Here is an 18,217-nt window from a genome sequence, read left to right on the forward strand (position 1 = left end):
GTCTTTATTATTAAAATACAGCTTTTTACAACAATGTAAGGCAGGGCAGCGAGGGAGGAGTCCACTGGCAAAGCAGTACAATTTGGACACAATTTGGACTTCGACAGAACTTAGTTTATAACTGATGACTGAACTACCCAGCTACCCTAAATGTCTCTAAATATGCCCAAAGGCTTATAAGCTAAAACAAGAGAAGATTCTTTACAGATGCATTTCTGCTATGTTCAATGTACTATAGAAAACCTTTAACATTTTATACAGAATAATCAACAAATATCTGCAAATAAGATGCCAAGTGTTAGTGGTTGTATGACTACCAATAAATATAAAATCATGGTGGTCTCACTAGCTTTGAGTTCTTGACAGCTTATCATCTAAGAAAGATATACAAACACGGAAATTTACATAAAAATAAGAGCGTAAGAAAACAACAAAAAAAGGTGCCAAAGTTGCTTAATTAATTGCCAAAGAAATGGTATATGTAAAAAGATTCTTGGTGCAACATAAGTTCAAAGGATAAAGAAATAACTATAGAACTTGGTCACTGGTGAAGCATTTGAAGAAGTTAATCTAACAGCTGGAGTTTGAGCAGTAGATAGGATGCAGAAAAGCAGAGGAGGAATTCCCTGGTGGTCCAGGAATCTGACCTTTCACTGCTGAGAGCTGGGGTTTAAGCCCTCATCAGGAAAGTACAATCCCATAAGCTGAGCAGCGCTGCCAAAAAAAAAAAAAGGAAAGAAAGGCCTTCTAGACAACCTACTGCTAATAACCACCATAAGCTTGTATTGTCCAATCTTAAATATGTTCTTAAAGCTCTCTGACAATCTTTTTCTATGTGATCTAAGTTAAACAAGATCTTCTAGTATTCCAATACTGGCTATTTCAAACTTTCACCCAATTTCCTATGGTTCCTTTCCTAATTACTGCTCTTCCCCTTTCTAGCAGGATAGAGAAAACAGAAGCTATCAAAGAACATTCTGTTCGGTCTTTTTATCTACAAACATCTGCATAATAATATTAGCTATAATTTCTGAATTCTTTTTTTGTGCCAAGAATAATCATCACTACAAGGGGTAGACACTGTTAGCCCCAAGGTTAAGTCATCTGCCCATGGTCATTCTGCCTCTAAAGAGTTCAGAGGCAGCTATGTTCACCTTTAACTCCTCATAGCCCCTGAGGAACACCACTTTCAAGCTCAAGGAATTTTTATTTACTACCTTAATTATTTCTCCTTTTGTTCTTTTGAACCTCTCTCTTTACTTGCTTCTTCCCCTCAAGTTACAAGATGCTCAAGGCTCTCATATGACTCTGCTTCAGTCTATGGCTTTCGTCATTCCTTTGTAGCCAAGCTTCTCAAATCTGGCACTGAATCCCACATCTTTACCAACTTTTGCTCTCCTCCATTAGACCTCTAAAACAGCTCTCAATGACATCAAAATGACACTGTAACTGCCCAGTTCAATAGTTATATTGAATATATTCAATAGTTACATCTCATTTGAGTCCCAATGACAACTGCCATCAACTACTTCAGCATTCTTGAAGTCCCCATTTCTCCCTTTGGCTTCTTCAATACTACTTTCTCTTATTTGTTTGAAGCTAAATTTAGGAAGAGGAGCCTATAATGAAGACAGAGAAAGACAGTTTCTGCCTATATCTCAAATGTTAATGATCACTAGGGTTGCATTTCTACTCTCTTTTCAATTTATATAATCTTGGAGTAATATAATTTACATCCATGACTTTAACACAAATAGGCTAATTATTTCTAAATGTGTACCTCTACTCAAAGTCTTTATTTCAACTGCTACTGGATTTCTAAACCAGTAAAGATCCACAGACATCTTCAAGTCAGTATGTCCAAAATAAAAGTTAACATTTTCATTCCTGCAAACCCTATTCTTCCCTAGGCATTTCTATCTTAATGGATCAAATAAATACTATGTATTCATCTAAGGCAGAGAATTCTAGGCATTGTCTTTTTTTATCTCTCATCTCCCACTTCTCTCCTCTACTACTAGATAGAACAGCGATTGACTATAAGAAGAATGGCCAGGTTTCACCCCATTTCAATAATTTATCACCTGTGTGATCTGGAGTAAGTTTCTTGACATCTCTAAATCTAATTTTCTTAACAGTAAAAGAAGGAAAATAGTAGTACTTAACTCACAAGTGTTTATGAGGATGGAATAAGAAAATTTATGTACTTGGTAAAGGACCTAGCACATAGTAAGCATGCCATTTACAGTATCAATCCTAACAATTGCGTCTATCAAACCTCTCACTAATTCAAAAGATTTTTCTAAAGTGAAGAGCTGACCACTTTCTTTCCCACTCAGTTTACTGGACCCTTCACTATCAACTACAGAGAACTCAGAATAATACATGTTATCTTCTCTACAATATCAAGTATTAATTACATCCCACATAAAGGTACTTCCATACTTCTGCACATACCATTTCCTTAACAAATGTTCTTTCTTCTTAAAACCCCTAGCACTAGGTACTTAATAAATTCCTACTCCTTCCTATTCATTGTTCATCTTCTACAATCTGGCTTAAATGTCTCTTCTCTGCTAAACTTGACTGTCTTTAATCAGGTAGAGTTCATCCCCTTCTATAAACTATCATTGTATATTTTTGTGTTTATTTATTTATATGTTTGATTCATCCATTAGATCGTGACCTCCCTGAGGGCAAAGACTGTATGCTAATTCATCTTAATTCCCTATTTTCATACAGTGCCTATCCCACAGTAAATATTAAATTTGGTTTACTGGAGCAATAAATGATAAATAATGACTGAAACTGAATGAAATGACTGAAACTGAATGAAATGCTAAAAGGTTTATATTTTATAATCAATGGGAAGTAAACAAAAGTTTTATAACAAAGGAACAGATGGTGATTGAAGTCTTACAATAAAGAATAAAGTCCTATTTTGACAGTAGCAATAAAGAATGTAAATGGACAGAGAAATCAATGGCAGGAAATTTATATAGCAGATTAATGTCATAAGTAGTTCAAGTGAAGAAATATGGGCCCAAATGGTGGTAGAAAAGACAACTTTGAGATATATATCAAAAGGAAAGGTGACATCTTATGACTATTTGCTTATGGGGAAGATGAAAAGGCAAGATATAAAAATGATGCTGCAAATGTTCAAGCCCAAGAGAACAGGGGAATCTTAGTAACACTAAGATATAAAGAGGAATAGTCTAAAAGAATGTTAGGTTTGAAAGTAAATACAAAGTTTACAACTTTGAACATGCTGACAATAGATCTAACCTAGAAAGAAGATTTGATTTCATATTTCACAAAATCTCCTTATTCATTTATTTCCCTCTCCTACTCTTTTCCCTCTTTGTATGTGGGTCTAGCCAGATGGAAGAAGACCTTTTTAGCTGAGAAAAATTGGCATTAAGAAAAGGCTACTTTAAATAAATCCAACAAAATCAGAAAAAAAAAATTTCATAGCAAAAAGTAGGAAGAAGATCTGACTTGGGAATGTATCTTGAAAAATGAAATTAAGATTGATAAAAAGTTTATTTTCATTTACTTCAACAAAAATATTATTATAATGTCAATAATGTTAATTCTTAGAATTAATACAGAGGGAATTAAGGTTTTGTTGGTTGTAATATCAAGCTTACTATAACTGAAACTCAATTTAATATTCATCTTTCACATCATAATCATTCATTTCTAAAAAAATTTTAAAGGATTTCATCAGTTCCCTCAATGCCTCCATCAATCTTTCGATATTTAATTCATTTTCTTTAGAAAAGCCTGTTCTCTTGTCATCCTTTAGACACTTACTCTCTTTTACTGTTAACTGGACTAATTTAATTCTGCTGTATCCTTATTTCCCAACGGCTTTTCACTGTCTTCAATAAATCCTTAAAATCTTTTTTTTGTTGTCAGACTAGCAATCAGTCTGCTTTATTTTTTCATAGCAATGTTGGATAGTGATGAAAAAGGGCTGGAATGCAAGCTAGTATTAAATGAGGAGGGAGGAATATGTGGGTGGAGACTTATTAGGGGAGTCTGTTAATTAGTGAATATTTTCTTGTTAGGATAATTTTGGCTCCTTTACTCAACCTTATGAGGACTCACAGAAGGAATGCCTATATAATGAGAACATTAGGCTCATTAGAGAACAACAGGCTGTCCTCTAGCATACACGTGACCCCTCAGTAATATCAGTATCCTGCTTATCTGGGTAAACAATTTCAGATTTCTTTTTAAATATGATTACTTCCCAATGCAAACAAATTTGGTAGCTTTTCTGTTTTGTTGCTTATTACATTCAAAGATTAAGGATAACCCACACTTTTTATTCTAAAGTACAAATTACGGGAGAAATGATCCTGACCCCACCGCAGCTCAGATGTCAAGGGCTCTTTATTCTCTTCAGGAATTTGGTTATCAGGATGATACAGTAGAATGAACCAGTCCTTTTGGAGTGATCCTGTGTATGTCATCTTTTTTTCTCAACTCTTCCTTCCCTTTTGTCTATATCTGGGACTGGAAGAATACAATGGGCTGGCCACCTGCTTTACTGAAGTTTATCGGAATAAAGCCTCATCTGTTTGCTTAAAATGTACTTATTATCTATGGTTGTTTTCACACTAGTGAGAGTTCAACAGTTGTCTTTAGAGACTGCAAGATCCACAAGCCTAAAATATTTACCATTTGGCCCTTTAAGAGTTTGCTGACCCTTGGTCTATATTATGGGAAATAGACCTCTGCTTTGTCTTCTAAGCCTTTTATTAATACAAATGTTTTTTGAGGACCTCTTAAGTTAGGTCATCACCTAATAGTTCCTATTTTAGGGAACTATATTGGGAATGGTTTTTGCTGTCCAGAAGTTAAGGTTAAATTGAAGAAGTGACACTAAGGTTCATAATTAACTTCCAGTGTGTAACATAAACTAGAAAAGGAAAAAATTCAAGAGTGATCAGCCAGAAGTAACTAAAATAATTGATTTGTATAGAGATGGAGTACAATGGTATACTCAAGAAAGTAAAGAAGGTAAATGGTAGCTTTGCACGAGAAGTGCATAAAGTAATGATTAGTCCTTAAGGGTTATTTAACTCAAAGCTGAACTTTCAGAAATTCAGGTAAAGATTTCACATTGAAATATGCAAGTATATTCTTATTTTTTCTATACCTTCAAATGGGTCAAGTGGATTGATTATCTATTAAATAAATGAAGATAAGACTTTTACAGAGGTGTCATAAGGAAAAAACCAATGAGAATAACTCTATTCTTTGGTACCAGTTAAATATTTTATGCCAGCAGAGAAGATGACAAGGCTTTTCTGATCTGTAATTCATGAAAAGTCTATCACTTATACTAACTGTGATAAATAAAACATGGCACTTATTTCTGATCTATATTATAAATCTATATTAAAATTACACACAAAAAGATTAAAATTAACTCAATAATATTGAGAGAGGGTGTGGGAGAGACAGGAGAGAGAGAGAGACACAGACCGACACTAACTTCGAGAGAGAGAGAGAAAACTTAATTTACAAAACAGCTGACAGAACCAGATTCCCCAATCTGTGGTCCAAAAAAAAAAGCAGAAAAATAAACACACTTGAATTTTCTAGATTCGAACACTGCTGGATACTTACATCAATATTGACAGGTTCTATTGTGTTTATATGCACATTTGGAGCTGATGAGGACCGGTCTCGTTGTCCAAACTGATTTCGATGATCTTCATCTGCTGGTCGGAAAGGCTGTGGAATTGGAATGGATTTTGAAGGAGATGGACTGGTGAGAATTGGGGGCCTGGAAAAGTCAAGTGATTGGAAGATAAGATTTAGAGCAACTTTCTAGAGACAATAACATAGAAAAATGAATTATATAAAGATTCTGTTTTCATATTCTCAAATAAAACCTTAAAATAAAGGCAATGGTAGTAATGGCTTTTAGAAGAATTAGTTTAAAAGACTAATATAAGCTTACAACTAACACCAACAAAGTTGCTTTGCTCAAGCAGACCCTCCATGAAGTATCAATGATAAGAACACTGATTTTATTCAGAAAACTCCAGAGAAATCTCCAGATGGCTAGAAATTACCTGTGGTTAATCAGCTGAAGAAACTCTTGTTCTCTAACATTATACAAAAATGTTCTAAGTACACACTAACTGAATAATGTCTGCTAATTATTTCTACCTTTGCCATTTCTTGATAGTTAAAGTCACTAAGATGAAATTTTTATGGGAAGTATTAGGAAATCATAAATCTTTTAAAAGCACACGTGTATTTCAGGTATCTATTGCTTTACACAATATGTACCTATTGCTTTATACAAGAGGTAAATTAAACTCCTGAACAAAAATGGCAAAAATAATTTCCAAATTCAAAAGATGATTCTCAGAGTGTCAATCTCTCACAGTTTGAAATGTTTATTATGCCCAATAATTGATACAAGACACAAAGAAGAATAATATATTAAACCTTAAAGCAAATTTTCTAAAAATTGCTCTTTGATGAAACTGTGACAGACTGGCCTATCCTGCTAAGTGCAGATAAATAACAAAGTCTGTGATCTCTCACTGCACCCAAAATGAAGCTGGCATTAACAGAGCACATTAAAGTTTTGAGTATAGATTGTAAACACCCATGAGAAGTCTATGTTCTTCAGAAAGAATATCCAAGGGAGCTGAGAAGTGAGTACCACTTGATTGATGAGGTGCGACTCAGTTAGCTCCGTCAGGACCAATGAATGATTCAATGCTAACAGCTTCTCTTCAGAGATTGGTTATTGTTGCACCCCATCTTATGCAAACTCTGTAACTAATCAGCAGTATCAAGTGGTTAATAAGACAGCCAGAAAGACAGCTGAGGGAATAAAAAGACATTTTTTAGAGGAGAGAGGGTTTAAAGAGGAATGAAAAGAAAATATAGTTTTGGACCAGATGAAGGTCGGAAGAGCCAAAAAAGCTGAGTTGTGACAAAAAGCTTCTAAATAAAATATATTACTAGAATCTGAACCATACCAGCTTAGAGTTTTACTTCTTTGAAGCACCCTTTTAAAAGGGTAGGGAAAGAAATTTTAACTTTAACTGTTCATATTAACTAAATGAATCCACTTAGAATTGAAATAAAAATAATTGCTCTGCTGCTGCTGCTGCTAAGTTGCTTCAGTCGTGTCCGACTCTGTGCAACCCCATAGACGGCAGCCCACCAGGCTCCCCCATTCCTGGGATTCTCCAGGCAAGAACACTGGAGTGGGTTGCCATTTCCTTCTCCAATGCATGAAAATGAAAAGTGAAAGTGAAGTCACTGAGTCGTGGCCCTTTTTATTATGATTAATTGATTAATTTTTAGTTTGTGACAAAGCTGTCTCTGCTTCTGCTTTAGACAGCCAATAACAGCCTTTGGCAAGGGATTTTGGGAGCAGGTAAAAAGAATTTTAAAATGACAGTATTAGCTTTTAGAAAGTTTTGAAACATGCACTGACTTTCTAAATACTTAGAGGCTAATTTAAAGTCTCAAGGCAGTAACACACTTTATGTCAGAACTTCGAAGTAGAAAAAGCCTAAACTAACTACAACTGTAGTGGGCGGTCTAATTAATATAATTGATCTGGTGTAGCGACAGCAAGTCATTCTCGAAACTTAATAATAAATGAAGACTATGACAGCAACATGTAGCACCTAAGTCAGAAATATGTATGCAAAGGACACTGGTCTTTACGTAGGAAAAACAAAACTCTGGATTAAATCTGATAAATGTTATTATCAAATCTAAAGAAAATGGATAAACTAGAAAATGAAGATAAGCTGTTTCTGTCCTTCTCTTCTCCTCCCACCCCTCTGGTCCCACCATCACTACTATGCTTTTATCTCCTGGGCTCATTCAGATTCTGGAATTCTTTATGGTCCAGTTCAAATCCCACTTTCTTGATTAAATGTTCACTACTCTCTCTCACTATTCTCTTTTGTAAACATTGCAATATTTATCACATAGTTTAAAATAATATATCATAAATTGTAGATTATAATTATATATTAGCTTAAAACTGTTGGCCATTATCTCCTGTGTTAATGCTTTTTTCTAAATGGAAATCATATATTTCTGTATCTGATTATTAAAAATAAAGCAAGCATAAGGCAGGGACTATAAATTATTTGTTGCTTGATTTTTTGCAAGTATGGTCCTACAACAGTCTATGTCAGTTTTAACCCTCTGTATCTATACCAAATGTATGACAGGTGTGATGAGTTACCTGGAAAAAAAAAAGTCCTTAATTTAATGACCCAAATGTTGGAAATGTTTCTAAGCAACTAAAAGTTAAAAAAAAAAAAATCAGCTGAAGTAGCATGTCACTGAACAGCAGGAATCAAATCATACCCAATAGAATCGGAGGGGGGTGCAGAAGGGGATGAGCCACATGGAAGGGTAGTCTCTGCTAAGGAGGCCTCCTCCTGTGGTATTGGGTGGTGTTCAAAGAACTTGGAGACAAACAGCAAACTGTGAGGCAAAAACAAAAACAAAACAAAACAAACCTAACTTGTGCAAAACCCAGAAGCTTCATACACCAGTATACATTAAAGAATTAGCAAAAATTTCTGAGCTCAAATTGCATTTTCAGGAAAGACTGCTAAATTCAATTAGCTGTATTTCTGTCTGATAGCTTAGGGTAAAAAATTATATTCTACTTTCAAAGACAAGCTCAGAATCTAAAACTAATTGTTCTATATAGCAAATTTCTATATAGTAGAGAGGAGAAATTATGCTTTATGGTTAAGGAATTAGAAGAAAATATATCTATTGTTAAAAGGTTACATTATTAGCATGTACTTTAAACTACTGAGTGGAACTCTCAAGAAAAAAAAGACCTTAATAGCAGTAGTGACAAAAAGACACAAAAAGATTAAAATTAAATCAATATATTGAGAGGGAGTGGGAGAGAAGGGAGAGAGAGAGACAAAGACACTAACTTTGAGAGAGAGAGAAAATTTACAAAACAGCCGACAGAACCAGATTCCCCAATCTGTGGTCCAAAAATATAATAGTTAATTTAAACACTTAAAAACCATCTAAAAGTGGTATCTACGGGAAGAGATCTTATATTAATTAAAAAAGAATATGAAACATAAATGAAATGTATAGCAAACCAGAATTACAATCTGAAGAGAAGTACTGGCTACACTACTGTCTAGCCAAACCTCAAAAAATTCCCTGCAACAACTCTTCTGTAAAGAAAACATCCACAGACTCTAAGACATACTAGTTTCACATTAAGAAAAGTTAAATGCAAAGTGGCAGAAAAGAAAAATTTTTTGATTACTTACTCTAGTTGGTCATAATTAACACACATCAGTGGAACCTCTGTACTACAACGCTGGTGAAATTTATAACCACATGTTTGACAGCGGAACCCCTGGAAAAGCAGCTTTCTACAGAAGTCACAAAATGCTAAGGTGAAAAAAGTTTTCCGTACCTGCAAAGTAAAACATCATGGAGGATTCTGTAAGAATCTTTTTAGAAATCAACTTATTTACTCTTTTGTTTAAAATAACAAATTTTTACTATGTTTGTTAGCCACTCATTCGTGCCCAACTCTTTGCGACCCCACGGACCATAGACGGCCAGGCTCCTCTGTCCATGGGATTCTCCAGACAATAATACTGGAGTGGGTAGTCATTCTCTTCTCCAGGCCATCTTCCCAACCCAGGGATCGAACCCAAATCTGTTGCATTGCAGGCAGATTCTTTACCGCCTGAGCCATCAGGGAAGCCCAAGCCTATAGCACTTGGTATTCCTAGGCAGTTTCCCATTCAAGTACTAATCAGGCTCAACCCTGATTAGCTTCTGAGATCAGATGAGCTCTGGCGCATTCAGGGTGGTATGGCTGTAGACTTACTATGTTTTTACATCATGAGAACCAACTTAACCATGAAGAGTCTAAAACGAAACCAGACGGTTCAAGGTAACAGATGGACTACATGAATTTATCTCCCACTCACTATTCAATTAAACTCAGAAGTCAAGAAGATGGTGGATGAATGAAAGACTAGAAACTAATTTCAAGCTTTACTATATAAGAGTACAGGAGAAGGAAGTAATAGAGGTGAAAGAAAGGGTAAGAGGACACTTGAATAATTCTACAAAGGAGTTAAGAGATGCTTATTGGTGTTGACACAAGAAATAACAGCATGCTTAAAGTTACAAAGGTATGGAACAGAGGAACCAAAACCCCCACAAAAACCAAAAACACTTCCAAGGAGGAGAGGAAAGAGGGGGAAAGGCTGTCACTTACAGATGATCTAATTTCCAACGGAACTGGCAATCAGTAAATGATGTCTAAAACTGATACAGAAGTTGTGACCTAAAGTTATTATTCAATAACATGAAAAGAATCACTAGAAGAGCTTAAAACAGAAACCATTAAAAGTTAAGAATGTAATTATGTTGAACTGGTTCATAGAGCTTTTCAGGTCTACTATATCCTTCTACTTTTCTATCTATTCAATTGATTTTTGAAAGTTTGATATTGAAACTACAACTAAAAATCTTAATTTATGTACTTAAGAAATAATTGTAATATATAGTGGAACTATATGTAAACTTGTTGTGTATTTACCAAGTCTCCTAGTCTCCTATGTCTTTTTTCAAATTTAAAAAGAAAGAAGAAATAAAAGGAAAAGAATGATTTCCTCTATAGAGTGGCCTTAGAGGCTAATAAGGGTTGGGGCAACCCCTTTGCACTATTTTAAAAACTATATATATTTGATTAAAATGTAATATACTTTGATTAAAGTGTTAAAAAATTACAAAAGAAAAAAACTAGTTTATAATTAAAATTATATGAAAATCAGATTAACCTAAGTTAACTAAACTTGTTAACTTAGGACAAAGGACAGGAACATCACCTAAAAGATGGTAAGAATTACGTTTAACAAATTATCAGTTTGTTAGAGGATCAGAATACCTGAATGTATCTGTGAACATTCCTCTATGTGATGCTTACAGGGCAACATGTAGGAACTCCCTGTCAGAAGGCAAACGTGTCACATAAACAGAACTGTGCTAGGGAGGTTCTATCTTGGTAACAGACAAAACCAGAAATTGTTTACAACTGTTTGGTTTGTTTATGTAATAAGCAGAAAACATAAGAAGGATAAGTAAATGACAAATGTTAACAACGCCTATTTGGGAGTGATGAGAGCATAGGTGACTCTATTTTGCCCTTTGTTTTTTGCTATATATTCTCAAGTTTTCAGACAATATTAATCACACACAATAATAAGGAAAATACATTATGATCCAGGATATGGTTGTATTCTTATAATATTACTCTCTATATAATGCACATCAGAATTTCTAATCCATTCTATTACATATAAATGCTTTTCATGATCCATTAAATTGATTTCAATACTCACTTTATAAAACTCTTCAATAAACACATATTTAACAGGATAAAATGTTATTAAAAGAAATGTTTTATAGAAAATGGTACCTTGGCATATCATCCATTCTGGCTTTTTGAGAATATTTAGATAAACTATTTGGATAGTTTTAAGAGTAACTCTTGTTTTCTTCACATTCTGGCTATGGATCAAGTTACAGAAGATATAAAAAGGCAACTGACTTGTTTTTAGCTTTGTTCCTTTTCCATTTGTCTCTGGATATACAAGCAGTAAGAAAAAGCTTTTTTAATATTTATGTGGCTATTATTTACTACGGCAAGCATCTTTTTATACTCGAGCATAATCTCTGGAAATTAGAGCACAGAAAAATATAAATCGTATTCATAGGAATCATCATTTTATAGTCATCTTTTTTGCTATATACTCATACTTTCAATTGCCTAATAATCTGCTTCATGAAGCCCTAATTTCTCTTCCTTCTTTAATCTAGTCAATTGCAGTCCTTCTTCCTGTCACTGACATACTTGAAAACTATGTATAACTGACTGCTTCTATATGTAAAGGAAGTGGGAGAAAAAGAGAAGGAAGGGAGAAAGGAGGGAAGCAGAAAGGAGAAAATATGGGTAGGCATTTGAGCATAAACTGAGTGACATATACCTCGTATGTATACCTTTGTTTATAAGCAGGTACAGGAAGATATATCTTTTCTTTTGGGCCACAACTTATGCTTATTTTGGAATTTGAGACATGAATGGTAAACTCATGTGGGCCATAGAACAGGTAATTTGCATGCATTGATTTGTAAGGTGTGGGGCTGTCTGAGGTTAGCATCTATGTAAAATGGGAAGGTCTGGAGCCATGGCATCTGTTTCTAATCTTGCTTCTCTACCTTTCCTGCCTCCTCCACCCCATCAGTTCCCAAGGATTCATGGGATATAGGTAAATGCTGAAGGAATCGCCTTTGTAACAGACTATGAAACCAGGGGGCATAAGCAGCCTTCCTCCCATAGCCAACAAAATTCAGCACACAGAAGCAGAGAGAGGAATTCTTTCCCTTTCTACGCAGAACACAGGCTTACTCTTGTTTCTATATGGTGCTAAGAGCAATTGTTCAAAACCACAAATCTATCTAATCACACTGCTCCCTTGCCGATAGCAGTCATTAACTTTCCAATGATTTTTGGGAAAAGTCCAAATCTTCAACAGAGAATACAAGGACTCACATGAGCTTCAGTTCAGTTCAGTCACTCAGTCGTGTCCGACTCTTTGCAACCCCAAGAACTGCAGCACGCCAGGCCTCCCTGTCCATCACCAACTCCTGGAGTTCACTCAGACTCATGTCCATCGAGTCAGTGATGCCATCCAGCCATCTCATCCTCTGTCATCCCCTTCTCTTCCTGCCCCCAATCCCTCCCAGCATCAGAGTCTTTTCCAATGAGTCAACTCTTCGGATGAGGTGGCCAAAGTACTGGAGCTTCAGCTTTAGCATCATTCCTTCCAAAGAAATCCCAGGGCTGATCTCCTTCAGAATGGACTGGTTTGATCTCCTTGTAGTCCAAGGGACTCTCAAGAGTCTTCTCCAACACCACACTTCAAAAGCATCAATTCTTTGGCGCTCAGCCTTCTTCACAGTCCAACTCTCACATCCATACATGACTACTGGAAAAACCATAGCCTTGACTAGAAGGACCTTAGTCGGCAAAGTAATGTCTCTGCTTTTGAATATGCTATCTAGGTTGGTCATAACTTTCCTTCCAAGGAGTAAGCATCTTTTAATTTCATGGCTGCAATCACCATCTGCAGTGATTTTGGAGCCCAAAAAAATAAAGTCTGACACTGTTTCCACTGTTTCCCCATCTATTTCCCATGAAGTGATGGGACCAGATGCCATGATCTTCGTTTTCTGAATGTTGAGCTTTAAGCCAACTTTTTCACTCTCCTCTTTCACTTTCATCAAGAGGCTTTTTAGTTCCTCTTCACTTTCTGCCATAAGGGTGGTGTCATCTGCATATCTGAGGTTATTGATATTTCTCCCGGCAATCTTGATTCCAGCTTGTGTTTCTTCCAGTCCAGCGTTTCTCATGAGGTACTCTGCATAGAAGTTAAATAAGCAGGGTGACAATATACAGCCTTGATGTACTCCTTTTCCTACTTGGAACCAGTCTGTTGTTCCATGTCCAGTTCTAACTGTTGCTTCCTGACCTGCATACAGATTTCTCAAGAGGCAGGTCAGGTGGTCTGGGACTCCCATCTCTTTCAGAATTTTCTGCAGTTTATTGTGATCCACACAGTCAAAGGCTTTGGCATAGTCCATAAAGCAGAAGTAGATGTTTTTCTGGAACTCTCTTGCTTTTTCCATGATCCAGTGGATGTTGGCAATTTAATCTCTGGTTCCTCAGCCTTTTCTAAAACCAGCTTGAACATGAGCTTACTCCACCCCTATACATGCTACACTGTAACATCTGCCTCTCCAAGTATGTAGCCTCCATTCTAAACTTTTCTCAAAACTGAAAGGGTAACAGGCTTTATTGCTGTTCCCTTTGTTTAGTGTAGTCTTCCTTTCACTCATCTATCGTCATCCACTAGGTCTCAGGTTTGATAATTCTTCCTTTGGGAAAATTTCCTGATTCTTCAAAAGCCAGGTTAGAAATCTCTATTTTGTGTATCTACTGTACTTCAATGGGGAAGGAAACGGCAATCCGGTCCAGTATTCTTGCCAGGAGAATTCCATGGACAGAGGGGCCTAGTGGGCCCCAGTCTATGGGGTTGCAAAGAGTTGGACACGACTAAGCAACTAACACACACACACACACACACATACAGACAGAGCACTTTAAACATATAGTAATTAAGAGTCTTTATGAAAATTCTTAATTAAAACATTTATTTAGGAATCTCTATTCTGTGTATCTATAGCACTTTCAGTTCAGTTCAGTCACTCGGTCGTGTCCGACTCTTTGCAACCCCATGAATCGCAGCACGCCAGGCCTCCCTGTCCATTACCAACTCCCAGAGTTCACTCAAACTCACGTCCATTGAGTCAGTGATGCCATCCAGCCATCTCATCCTTTGTCGTCCCCTTCTCCTCCTGCCCCCAATCCCTCCCAGCATCAGAGTCTTTTCCAATATGTCAACTCTTCGCATGAGGTGGCCAAAGTACTGGAGTTTCAGCTTTAGCATCATTCCTTCCAAAGAACACCCAGGACTGATCTCCTTTAGAATGGACTGGTTGGATCTCCTTGCAGTCCAAGGGACTCGCAAGAGTCTTCTCCAACACCACAGTTCAAAAGCATCAATTCTTCGGCACTCAGCTTTCTTCACAGTCCAACTCTCACATCCAAAAAAGCTTGCTTTCATTTTCCTCTTGTGGCAAAGACCTGCCTGAGGCACTACTTCTAGGTCACTAACTTAGGTCTTCCTTTTACCTTCTCATATCCAATTTTTAATTAAGAAGAATAACTAAGAAAAAGGATAGTCATCACTGTGAAATGTAAACAACTTTTTTTTTAATTCCTAAAAGCTGAAATAAAAATTCTTAAGATTTATCTTCTCAAAATTCTACAAGTTGAAAACAAAATCAATACTAGTGAATGCCTTATCTCATGATTATAAAACTATCTGCTTCATGGTAAATCTGACTGACATCAAGTATATTTTACACTTGTCCAAAAGATGCCTTATCTAATGAAGCACAAACCCAATTTCATTATTCACCACTAAAGGAGCCCCCAAAACACTAACCCCCTGGGAAATCAGAAGAACCCAGCTGTTCTAATCCCAAAGGCACAAGGGAAAACACTTGATGCCAAAAGGGAAGCAATTACTATCCATCTAGAAAAATAAACTACACTTCAAATTTCATACACAGAAAAGTAAGAAATGCACTCCTGCCTTATAGATCATTCTAATCTTGGCTGCTGCCTACTCATTCAGAGGACAGGTTCTCAAGCTCTGGGAACTGTACCCTTATCTCTGAGGTAGAGAGGTTCCACTGTTCCAGGCCTCAGGCTGGAGACGCTTAGCTTAGACGGCTGCTGCTGCTGCTGCGTCACTTCAGTCGTGTCCGACTCTGTGTGACCCCATAGACGGCAGCCCACCAGGCTCCCCCGTCCCTGGGATTCTCCAGGCAAGAACACTGGAGTGAGTTGCCATTTCCTTCTCCAATGCATGAAAGTGAAAAGTGAAAGTGAAGTCGCTCAGTCGTGTCCGACTCTTCGCGACCCCATGGACTGCAGCCTGCCAGGCTCCTCCATCCATGGGATTTTCCAGGCAAGAGTACTGGAGTGGGGTGCCACTGCCTTCTCCAAAGCTTAGGCTAGGTTCTGGCAAATGCAAAAACCATATAAAGCAATTAGTATGGAAGGAGAGCTTTAACATCTGTCTTTCTTCAGTCCTCAAGGAAAGCTATTCCACTTCCATTACACTATCTTTCAGAAACATTTACACAAGTGTGTTAAGGTGTATGCAGAATCTATTTACCATGTTTAGAATGGATTTTTTAAAAAAAACTTAAATGTCAAAGAGGAATGGTTAAATACAATGAATGCAGATTCTTATGTACTACTATGTAATCATTATAAAGCTAGGTGTAATGACATGGAAAGATGCCTATGATGCTGTGCTTAACACTTTTTTAAAAAAAGAGTATCATACAAAATATAATTCCATTTTTAGTTTTTTTTTCAAAAAGGAAAGGAATGGAAAATAATGAAGGAAAATGAAGGAAGGAAAAAAGAAGGAATATTTTGGGCTTGCAGATATAAGAACACACATTTTATATACAGAAAAACTTTGGAAGACTACACAACAATCAATTATTAACAACTATTTACCTCTGGTAGGGTACTTCCACATTTTTACTTGATATACTTTCATACCATTCAAATTTTTTAAATGACTATTACTTTTTAAAATTAAAGACAAAGTATAATGATTAAAAAAAAACCTCTTTAATATGTGGTGCTTTTTTTCTCTTTAAAGAATAAAACTGATTTTCAACTTAGGTAAAAAAACAATGTCAAAATTATTCGTCTCAAACTTCATTCTTTAAATAAAAACTCAAAGAACTTGACGATTTTTGACATTAAAATATAAAAAGTACATACAAAGTTGTGTGTTGTAAGTGGAACATTCTCCAACACTTCTACATGCAATTCCTCTCCAGTAAGCCAGGAAATATCAGTGTCCCAGCCAATTGGTTTCTTCTCCCTGAAAAGCGTAGACACAGCCTTTCTTGGTTATCATACCTAAAAAGCTTCATATACCTCATGCTGAAGATATGAAAATTGGTTATTGAGGGGCTAGTAATGGTGAGGGAGTTTTGGCTCCCTAGTCTTCCATCGTTAGAAATTTAAATGGCAAAAAATTAATTTTTAAGTTTACCCCAAATAAATGTATCACTCTTGGACAAACAGCAGGGTAAAGAGATGTACTCTTTTCTTCAAGTCAGCTCCAGAAAAGACCTACAACAGCAGAAAATGGATTGTTCCTGGGGTCCAAAAAACAAAAACAAAAAAACAAAAAAAACCCCACAGGTATGGATTTACCTATCCATTCAAAGAAAAAGAGTACTCAAGGGACAATATGCCCCCAAAAAGGAGATCTCTTTTTTCTTTTCCAGATGGGATTCAAAATTGGGAATGGCAGGGGTGGGGTCATGGCATAATTTCATGCTTTCTGAAAAATAATTCAATATAAAATGTTAATTTTGATAAGTCTTTGGTGAAACTATGAGTTTCTATTAAAAACAGGAGTGGGAAAGAGTCCATTATTCAAATAAGAAACAGAGAAAATGGTTCAAAATTTTAAGAATCTTAAACTCCATATAAAGTCATTTTATCAGAATAATAAACACCATCATCACACAAAATTATCTAATGTTCAGTCTTCAAAGGGCATACCAGACTTGTCTAGGCTAATTAACTTAGTTTTTTTTTTTTTTTCCTGAGGTTGATTTTCAATACCCTAGGTTTGGGTAAAAATCTTACAGAAAACCTCAAAATTTAGTATCTGATGTTTTTTCCCTTTTTTAAACAAAGTTTCACATCACATACAAACCATACCCATCCTGAATTCTGTAAACAGCACAGCACTCTGGGATTAGACCTCTCATCATCAGTGCCTTCTTCAGGCTGTCCCGGACTGTGACTCCACACCGTGCAGGTACCTAAGGTATCACAAAATCAGGACATGAGGTAGAAGAAGTAAATTATATATTTTTTCACATCACTGAAAAAAAAAACCCAAAACCCAGTAATTTAGCTTTATAACATTTTGAGAATGTCATATGGATTACTATGTCAGAAAATTATTTCTAGGGCTAACTTAATATTAATGGAAAATTATGACTCAAACATCTATTATTACTCACCAACTTAAGGCAAAATCAAGTTTTAGTTTTTTATTAAAATTACAAAATATCGTAAACACATAAAAGAAAAGAAAATGCAACAGATCACTAAGTGCTCTCTGCTGAGAAATAATGTCAACATTTAAAGCAAAATCAATTTTCATCCAACATTGTTCAAAGTTGAAGACGGTAATCCTTCAATCATTATCATGATCCTTAAGAGATCTCTTACTGATCCTAAACATAGAAGAGAATACTTGTCTTGATGTATACAGCTGCTATTTGTTGTTCAGCATTCCTGTTTCCTCTGGGAGCCCCCCTTTCCCTAAAAGCCACACGGCACTTGAGAAGTCATGAATCCAGGGTCACTGCTCTTCTGGCTGCACATGACATAAGCTGGCTATCAGTCCCCATATCCCAGATCCAGGGCTAGACAGATGACCCGAACAGTACTACAGTTCTT

General features: G+C 36.1%; 1 protein-coding gene and 1 pseudogene across 10 annotated transcripts in view; both read right to left on the minus strand.

The window, feature by feature from the left end:
* Positions 1-18,217, minus strand: part of BRAF (B-Raf proto-oncogene, serine/threonine kinase) — a 162,244-nt gene that overhangs the window by 54,755 nt on the left and 89,272 nt on the right. For 5 of the 10 annotated variants that reach the window (XR_011256767.1, XR_011256770.1, XR_011256769.1 and 2 more), the window contains 5 exons: positions 17,468-17,571; positions 16,511-16,613; positions 9,324-9,472; positions 8,380-8,499; positions 5,647-5,806 (listed from right to left, as the gene is read on the minus strand). Coding sequence is in view for 5 of the 10 variants with exons in the window: in XM_069588569.1 (XP_069444670.1) it covers positions 5,647-5,806; positions 8,380-8,499; positions 9,324-9,472; positions 16,511-16,613; positions 17,468-17,571 (636 nt within the window). In the remaining 5 variants the exon portion in view is untranslated. Of the gene's footprint in view, positions 1-5,646; positions 5,807-8,379; positions 8,500-9,323; positions 9,473-16,510; positions 16,614-17,462; positions 17,572-18,217 lie in introns of all 10 variants that reach the window. The other 5 variants (XR_011256771.1, XR_011256768.1, XM_069588571.1 and 2 more) reach the window with 2 other exon arrangements.
* Positions 9,773-9,891, minus strand: LOC138439931 (5S ribosomal RNA; annotated as a pseudogene).

Source organism: Ovis canadensis, chromosome 4 (genome assembly GCF_042477335.2).
Source record: "Ovis canadensis isolate MfBH-ARS-UI-01 breed Bighorn chromosome 4, ARS-UI_OviCan_v2, whole genome shotgun sequence".
Taxonomy (NCBI): domain Eukaryota; kingdom Metazoa; phylum Chordata; class Mammalia; order Artiodactyla; family Bovidae; genus Ovis; species Ovis canadensis.